The sequence below is a fragment of the Physeter macrocephalus genome, chromosome 5 (assembly GCF_002837175.3).
Source record: "Physeter macrocephalus isolate SW-GA chromosome 5, ASM283717v5, whole genome shotgun sequence".
Lineage (NCBI taxonomy): Eukaryota > Metazoa > Chordata > Mammalia > Artiodactyla > Physeteridae > Physeter > Physeter macrocephalus.
This window is the reverse complement of record NC_041218.1, coordinates 18032906-18041950: the sequence shown is the minus strand read 5'-3', so window position 1 is coordinate 18041950 and position 9045 is coordinate 18032906. Positions and strand designations below refer to the sequence as shown.

At 40.1% G+C, this 9045-nt stretch overlaps 1 protein-coding gene across 3 annotated transcripts in view; it reads left to right on the top strand.

The window, feature by feature from the left end:
- The window catches only part of NUP205 (nucleoporin 205), an 87717-nt gene that overhangs the window by 11812 nt on the left and 66860 nt on the right, over positions 1 to 9045 (top strand). For all 3 annotated transcript variants that reach the window (XM_055084817.1, XM_007118629.4, XM_007118630.4), the window contains exons 2-7: positions 1055 to 1197; positions 2434 to 2605; positions 4651 to 4795; positions 5183 to 5342; positions 6140 to 6368; positions 7598 to 7762. In XM_055084817.1, the coding sequence (XP_054940792.1) occupies positions 1055 to 1197; positions 2434 to 2605; positions 4651 to 4795; positions 5183 to 5342; positions 6140 to 6368; positions 7598 to 7762 (1014 nt within the window). The remainder of the gene's footprint in view (positions 1 to 1054; positions 1198 to 2433; positions 2606 to 4650; positions 4796 to 5182; positions 5343 to 6139; positions 6369 to 7597; positions 7763 to 9045) is intronic.

Below are 9045 nucleotides of genomic sequence, written 5' to 3'. Positions count from 1 at the left end.
CACTGCTCCTGAGGCTGCTGGGAGAGATTTCCCTTTCTCTTCTTTGTTCGCACAGCTCCCAGGGTTCAGCTTTGGATTGGCCCCGCCTCTGCGTGTAGGTCGCCGGAGGGCATCTGTTCTTCGCTCAGACAGGACGGGGTTAAAGGAGCAGCTGATTCGGAGGCTCTGGCTCACTCAGGCCGTGGGGAGGGAGGGGCACGGAGTGCGGGGGTAAGCCTGCGGCGGCAGAGGCCAGCATGATGTTGCACCAGCCTGAGGCGCTCCCTGCATTCTCCTGGGGAAGTTGTCCCTGGATCACGGGGCCCTGGCAGTGGCAGGCTGCACAGGCTCCCGGGAGGGGAGGTGTGGTAGTGACCTGGGCTCGCACACAGGCTTCTTGGTGGCGGCAGCAGCGGCCTTAGCATCTCATGCCCGTCTCTGGGGTCTGCGCTGGTAGCCGCGGCTCGCGCCCATCTCTGGAGCTCCTTTAAGCGGCGCTCTTAATCCCCTCTCCTCTCGCACCAGGAAACAAAGAGGCAAGAAAAAGTCTCTTGTCTCTTCGGCAGCTCCAGACTTTTTCCCGGACTCCCTCCCGGCTAGCCGTGGTGCACTAGCCCCCTTCAAGCTGTGTTCACGCCTCCAGTCCTCTCTCTGCGATCCTTAGCTCCCAGCCCCCGCCCGCCCCGGCGGGTGAGCAGACAAGCTTCTTGGGCTGGGGAGTGACGGTCGGCACCGATCTTCTGTGGCGGAATCTGTCCGCTTTGCTCTCCGCATCCCTGTTGCTGCGCTCTCCTCCGTGGCTCCGAAGCTTCCCCCTGGGAGGTCTGAGGTCTTCTGCCAGCGTTCAGTGGGTGTTCTGTAGGAGTTGTTCCACGTGTAGATGTATTTCTGATGTATCTGTGGGGAGGCAGGTGATCTCCGCGTCTTACTCTTCTGCCATCTTCCCTGAAGACCTAACTCCTTATATTTAAAAGTAGCTGTGAGCGTGACTAAAATGTATAGACAATAGGTAACCTTACCTTATTTTCCAAATATATGTTTTATTTGATGCTGATTTTTATTTTTTTTCTTTAAGCTGCTAGTCTGTGGGGTCCTTACAAAGACATTTGGCAGACTGTGGGAAATGCTCTTTGGAGAAGACAACCTGAAGCTGTCCACCTTCTTGACATGATTTTGAAGAAACACAAGCCTGACTTCATCTCATTGTTCAGAAACCCAGTAGGAAATTTTCTTTTTTTGCTTCTTGGATTTGCTTTTTCCTTTAAAGATTGAAGGAGCAAGTAAATTCTTAAAGCATGTAAATGAAATGTTGCTTGTTCTAGTCCATTGATTCAAGTTTTTTCTAAAAATGGAAGTTTCCTGGGAGCAGTTGTTATCTTTTTTATCTTCTCCATAGAAGTTAATATTGTATTTATCTCTAGCTAAGAGATATCTTAATAGTATTTGAATACAATTTAGAAAGTTCCGTATATTTCAGAAATATGAGCCTCCTTGGAATTTCTGACTTATAGTTAATTTGTCTAAGCTTAGTAAGATTGATTATTTTATTTATTCCCAGGTACACTTCAACATTTTAACTCTTCATAATGTTATGTAAGTTGTGTTAGCAGTTAATTCTTACGTATTGTTAATCACTGCATCTTGACGTACTTTTCAACCAGGGGTAGAGTACTTCAGTGGCAGGGATTCATATTTGGAAGCTTCTTTCCCTGCTGCTTGACAGTTTTTTTTTATAGACCAGCAAGACCATCTAAGAACTATTTAAGAGCCCTAGCCTGGGAGCCAGTTGAGCTGAGTTCCAGTCTTGGCTCTACCACTAAAGAGTTGTATGACCACAGGCAAGTCACTTGACTTATCTGGGCATCAGTTTTTCCATTCTGTTAACAGAGAAGTTGAATTAGATGACTGTATGGCCTTTTTCAAGGTGTAAATACCTAAGATTTTATGATCTATCAAGTAATTCTATACTATATGTTATTTGTTAAATATTTGCACCAAGTAAGCCTTTTTGCAAATAAGACTACATTTTAAAATAACATACTAATAAGCTATCATTAGCCCTACTAATTAATTCTATAATTCTTTTCGATTTGCTATTTCCCACTTGAAGATTTATTGTTTTTATATTTATTAAAGATATAATTGGAAAGTTTCTTAGACGTTTGAAAAATAGTATGCTATTTTGTGTGATTTCTCAACATTTTGTAGTTCAGAGTTTAGCAGAAGCAGTTATTGAGAAGGTAATAACAGTATAAAAAGTTGAAAGTGATGTAAAATGTTACCTCATAAAGGTCTAACTGTATCTGATAGTTAGACCTTTATCTGATAAGAAATGCTCCTGTTTGTCACTTTACCAGACTGCCTTGTGAATAAACTTCTCTAGGTAACAATTTACCTTGTCTCCATGTGCCATTGCCATTACATGATCCTATTTATTTATTTTTATTGTTGTAGCCAAAAAATGTTCAACAACATGAGAAGGTTCAGAAAGCCAGTACAGAGGGAGTTGCTATCCAGGGTCAACAGGGAACCCGACTTCTTCCTGAACAGCTCATTAAAGAAGCCTTTATCCTCAGTGACCTTTTTGATATTGGAGAATTGGCAGCTGTTGAGCTTCTCCTTGCTGGTAGGTTGACATTTAACTGAACCTATGGTAAGGTAGTACATAAATGTAAAATTATTCACTTGTAATTTAAAATATTATATCATTTAGATTCCAAAATAATTTCTAAAGATGTCGTTTATTTGATATTCACATTGTGTCCTTTTGTTTATCTTTGACTAATGGGAAGGCTTTAGTTTAGTGATCAGAGTTGTTAAAGGAAATTTAACAGTTTTAAGATAGACTTTTTCATGGTAATTGACTAGCAAAGAATGACTGCATCTCAGAAGTTTTGTAGCACAAAGCATTTATTGTCATATAATGAGTAAGAAGGTAAGGTCGCTGCTTTTTTGGAGTTTCTTTTTGAGGGGGTGATTCAGATAATGAATAAAGAATAAGATAATTTTGATAATACTGAGTTCTAGGAAGAAAATAAAACAAGGCAGCAGGATATAGAGACATGGGGGGTGATGGGGGCACCTGTAAGTAGGGTACTTAGGGAAGGCCTCTCTGAGATTGGGACATTTGATCTGCGACCTGCATGATGACAAGATACCAGAGTTGTTGGGGAAGGGTGTTCCAGGGAGAGTAGACAGCTCAAGGTGTGAACAAAGGCCTGCTGAAGGATACAAAGACCACTGTGGCTGGAACATCAGGAACTAGGGAGAGTGAAGGAAGACGAGGACAGAGCAGGAGTCGGATCATAGTCTTGCAGGCCATGAAGATTATTTGGATTTTATTCTAATTACAGTGGTAGGTTGTTGGCAGGGGCTTTAAGCAGGGGTTGCAGAATCCAGAATAACTGAAATTATTTCTCTGGCTGCTGTAGAGAGAAAAGATTGAAATTTCCATAAAATAAGCAGTTCATTTTAATTACAGCAAGGGAACCATGTGAAGAAGCCAGGTGGCCATTTTAATTGAAAGAAAGTCTAATATGTCTGAAGATAGTATGTGGCTGCCAGAATCCTTTTTGACTTAAGGCTGCATTAAAATAAATATGATATTGAGAATGACTAAGGTCGTTTTCCCATTCTGTGATGCAGATGTTAACTGGACATGCTTGAATTTTGAGTTTAACTCAAAACTTCATTTAACAATTATTTTTCCTGTGCATATTATGGGCCAGGCACTGTGTTAAGACTCCAGGGATATAAAGATGAATAAAACTTCAACTAGTGTAAAAGAGCTCATGGTCTAGTAATTGAGAAAGACATGGAAACCAATAACTATGCCACCATTAAGTGCATTAATGCATGGTTTAGGGATGGTCCAGAGGGGAGGCATTTAAATTGACCTCAGTTGTACAGGGAAGTCCACAAAGATAATGAGGCTTACTGTAGTTGTTGAAAAATGAGTAGTCATGTCAGGTGGAGTAGGTGTGCACTCAGGAAGACAGAGGGCATCTAGACAGAAGAAATCGCCTGTAAGAGGTGTGAGGCAGTGAGATGAATTTGGGGAACAGAAGGGAGTAGAGTGTAAGAGCGATTGGGCCAAGGGGCGAAAAAAACCATAGGAAATGAAGCTGAAACTATAGGCAAAGTAGTTCAGAAAAGACAAAGTAGAACTTACTCAAAGGAGAGCAGTTAAAAAGGGCGAGTAAAAGCTGAAACATAGGGCTTCCCTGGTGGCGCAGTGGTTGCGCGTCCGCCTGCCGATGCAGGGGAACCGGGTTCGCGCCCCGGTCTGGGAGGATCCCACATGCCGCGGAGCGGCTGGGCCCGTGAGCCATGGCCACTGAGCCTGCGCGTCCGGAGCCTGTGCTCCGCAACGGGAGAGGCCACAACAGAGGGAGGCCCACATACCACAAAAAAAAAAAAAAAAAAAAAAAGCTGAAACCTAAGAAAATGTTATTTAATTTACTAGGGGAAGAAACATACAAATATTTGAAAGACTTTTTGTGAAAGAGATAAAACAATGGGTAGATGTTTGAAGTGTAGAGGACTCTTAAGACCCTTTAAACCCTAAGGTTCTGTGATTTCTTTGAACTGAACATTGGTATAGTGATTTTTGTCTTAGCCTGAACACATATGTGTTTATTTACTAAATTATTTCTCAACTTCCTTTCCTAGGAGAGCACCAGCAGCCACATTTTCCTGGCCTCACCAGAGGCTTAGTAGCTGTTCTTTTATACTGGGATGGAAAGCGGTGCATTGCAAATTCCCTGAAAGCCTTGATACAGTCTCGACGAGGAAAGACATGGACCCTCGAACTCAGGTCTGTTTGCATGCTAGGATTTCAAGGGGTTAATTAGAAATTGCTTGAAGAATTATAATTTTAGAAACAAAAATTCTCTTTAGTATGTATAATTTAAGTGTATAACCTAAGTTGAGTAATAAATAACTCCCTTATTCTGCCAAGAATGACTCAACAGTTTAAACCTGCTTTATTTTGTTTACAAATGAAATGTAATTCAGTTATTTATGGTTAGAAGTTTATTGAAACACAATGATCTAAAAAGAATGGCAAGAGCTAGGTTATAACTCATCCTGGTTGTTTCCAGTAACCCAACATGATCATCAAAAGAGTGTTTGCTATATCCATGTGATGAGAAAGTATAAACATTACTGTTCATTATAACTTTATTGATTATTTTCATTACAGTCCAGAGCTGGTTTCCATGACAACGCGGTTTACTGATGAGCTGATGGAGCAAGGATTGACTTACAAAGTTCTTACTCTTGTGTCACAGATTGATGTTAACAATGAGTTTGAGAAACTACAGCGTGAGAGAGGTTTGGGCAGTGAAAAACATCGAAAAGAGGCAAGGGTTCAATGACATCAATTCACGGGTTGTCTGTGTCACATCTTGGAGGCAGAAAAGTCATGTCACTTTAGAACATTCTTCTAATACAGGCATAGGAAAATTAACAATGCCTAGGAAAGTGTGTAGGCAGTTGTGTCCATGAAATTGACTTGCACTTGTTTCAGCCTCTTTCTAGTCACTGTGTGCCATGCTAGCACTTTTTCTGGAATGAGCCCTTTAAGAAATTTTTTTTTTTTAAATTTATTTTTGGCTGCGTTGGGTCTTTATTGCTGCGTGCGGGCTTCCTCTAGTTGCGGTGAGCGGGGGCTACTCTTTGTTGTGGTGTGTGGGCTTCTCATTGCGGTGACTTCTCTTGTTGCAGAGCACGGGCTCTAGGTGCATGGGCTTCAGTAGTTGTGGCACATGGGCTCAGTAGTTATGGCTCGTGGGCTCTAGAGCACAGGCTCAATAGTTGTGACGCACGGGCTTAGTTGCGCCACGGCATGTGGGATCTTCCTGGACCAGGGCTTGAACCCGTGTCCCCCGCATTAGCAGGCTGATTCTTAACCACTGCACCACCAGGGAAGCCCCGAGGCCTTTAAGAAATTGTTTGTCCTATAGAGGAGGTTGGGACTTAAGAATGAGGAATTAACAGTAGGGTTTGTTCAGAATTGCAGAGGTGAGATTTTAGGGTCACTTACGGATTCAGATACATTTATATAGTTTGCCTTTATGATAGATAGTTTACATTTTGGAATAAGATCAGGCTTCAGTGTAATTTATTTATACCGATAATCATTCATCTTTATTTCTAGGTTTCTGATCTCATCAAGGAGTGCAGGCAGTCTCTGGCAGAAAGCCTCTTTGCCTGGGCTTGCCAATCACCTTTAGGCAAAGATGACACTCTGCTCCTTATTGGACATTTGGAAAGAGTGACTGTTGAGGCTAATGGCTCGTTGGATGCAGTGAATCTGGCTCTTCTTATGGCACTTCTGTACTGCTTTGATATCAGTTTTATAGAACAAAGCACAGAGGAACGTGATGGTATTGGATTTTGTACCTATTAATACATTTATTTCAAAAATCAGATTTAATTGTGGAGATAACATTTAAGAAGGGTGATTTTTTAACAACTAAGATAAAAATAGTATATTTTATTCCTTTGTGTGTAATTCATCCATATTTGAATATTTAGATATAAGATCACATTTTTTTTTTTTTGGTGGTATGCGGGATCACATTTTTAAAGTAATTGCAGCCCCTTTAGATATTTCTGTTATCTTTTGAGGTTTTGGAATGGGAAAGTGCTAAAGGATTTGCAATATATGTTTGTTGAGTTAGGCATGCCTAATTTACTTGCTTTTTTTTTTTTTTTTAATTAATTAATTAATTTGGTTGTGCCAGTTCTTAGTTGCGGCAGGTGGGCTCCTTAGTTGTGGCAGGTGGGCTGGTTAGTTGTGGCTCACCCGTTCCTTAGTTGCGGCATGCAAACTCTTAGTGGCGGCATGCATGTGGGATCTAGTTCTCTGGCCAAGGATCGAACCTGGGCCCCCCACATTGGGAGCGCAGTCTTAACCATTGCGCAACCAGGGAAGTCCCCCTACTTGCTTGTTTCTTTACTATTCACATTTTAAACCTTTCATTCTAAGGGAGGATAACTATAATTTTTAGTAATATATTATCTTTGACTTTTTTTTTTCTGTGAAGTAGATAAAATTTCTCTTGGTAACCTTGTAAACAGTTACTGCTTAGAACCGAGGATCTCAAAAATGATTCCCACAAAGGAAGCTTATTGTCATTTAATGTCATAAATATTTATAATTATTCCAACAGTTGTCCGCTGTCCACTTTTGATTGTATCATCCCCCTCTCCTTTCGTTAGGCATGTGAGGAGACCAGACATTTCCCACTCCTCTTTGGTGATCATCCTTAGCCATTACAAAAGGCTTATTTAAAATACAACTACCCCTTACCTCCAATCAAATTGTCACATAGTACATTGTGTGTCACATAACAAGCAGTACCTGTGCTTCTCATATAGGAATGCTGCCAGTTAATGCATTGGTCAGATTTCCTGTATTGAATGAAATGAATCAGAATTAAGTAGATGTGGTCTGTTTTTATGATAGTATACTTATTATTTCAAACATTAATTATAATTAGTCATAATTTTTTGATGGGAATACTCTGACTTTCTGATTCTTAGACATTATTCCTGTATATCAAAAGTGAAAATTTCTCTACTTTGGTATAGTTGTCTATTTTTGTTTCAGATATGATTCATCAACTCCCACTGTTGACAGAGAGACAATACATTGCAACAATTCACTCTCGTCTTCAAGACTCACAGCCTTGGAAACTGCCAGGGCTGCAAGCCACTGTGAGACTTGCCTGGGCACTGGCGTTGAGGGGGATATCTCAGCTCCCTGATGTGACAGGTAAACTGATTGTAGGTCATTTTGTTATGAGGAAATGACATATCAACGTTTAACGGCATTTTGGAAAAGGTGTTATCTTTTTCTCTTTTTTTTTGGCCGTGCCGTGTAAGGAAAAGGTGTTATCTTTGACATGTATAAGCATGAGCCTAGGAAGATACCTAGAGGTGTGGTAAATGAAATTTTGTATTGTGAAATATGGACCTTTTCCTTTTTTCTTGTCTCCCAAAAGAAATTATTTGAAACATTTTTTCCCTTTCTTGCAGCCAGTGACAATTCTCTTTTAGCTTCTTTTTTTCCTTAAGAGTTTTAAATTTGAAATGACAGTATAACAATATTTTTATTTTACATTTTTCTTTTTGGTTTTGTTCACAGACAGACTAATTTTTCTCACATTGTGTCAGATTAAAAACTATATTTTAAAATACAGTATATTAGGTGATATTTGGTTCAGTCAATAATGGATGTGGAATCTGACTTCTAACAATCTGTTACCCACTATAGCATATCCTCTTCTGCTGTTTACGTTCATGTAATTATCATACTAATAGTGGTGTACTCTAACAGGATGAGAACTATGCTTTTGTTGTAAGTTGAAGCCCCCAATATTGTCACTTCTGTAGGTTTTTACGGTAAATCTGGAAAGGTTTTATTAAAGTTTACAGTCCATGTCAATGTTTCCTAGTCTTAGAGTGTCAGCAGATTCCAGTATCTTATCAATTGTATGATTCCAGAACATTTTGTTCACTAAAGTCTCATGCTCTTCAAAAGTGGGCTGTGGAAAGTTTTTGTTTTAATTTTTGAAATTTATTTTATTTATTTTTTCTGCAGCAGGTTCTTATTAGTTATCTATTTTATACATATTAGTGTGTATATGTCAATCCATATCTCCCAATTCATCCCCCCCTCCCTCGCCGCCAGTTTCCCCCTTTGGTGTCCATATGTTTGTTCTCTACATCTGTCTCTGTTTCTGCCCTGCAAACCAGTTCATCTGTACCATTTTTCTAGGTTCCACATATATGCGTTAATATACGATATTTGTCTTTCTCTTTCTGTCTTACTTCCCTTGTGTGACAGTCTCTAGATCCATCCACATCTCTACAAATGACCCAGTTTTGTTCCTTTTTATGGCTGAGTAATATTCCATTTTATATATGTACCACATCTTCTTTATCCATTCGTCTGTCGATGGGCATTTAGGTTGCTTCCATGACCTGGCTATTGTAAAAAGTGCTGCAGTGAACATTGGGGTGCATGTGTCTTTTTGAATTAGGGTTTTCTCTGGG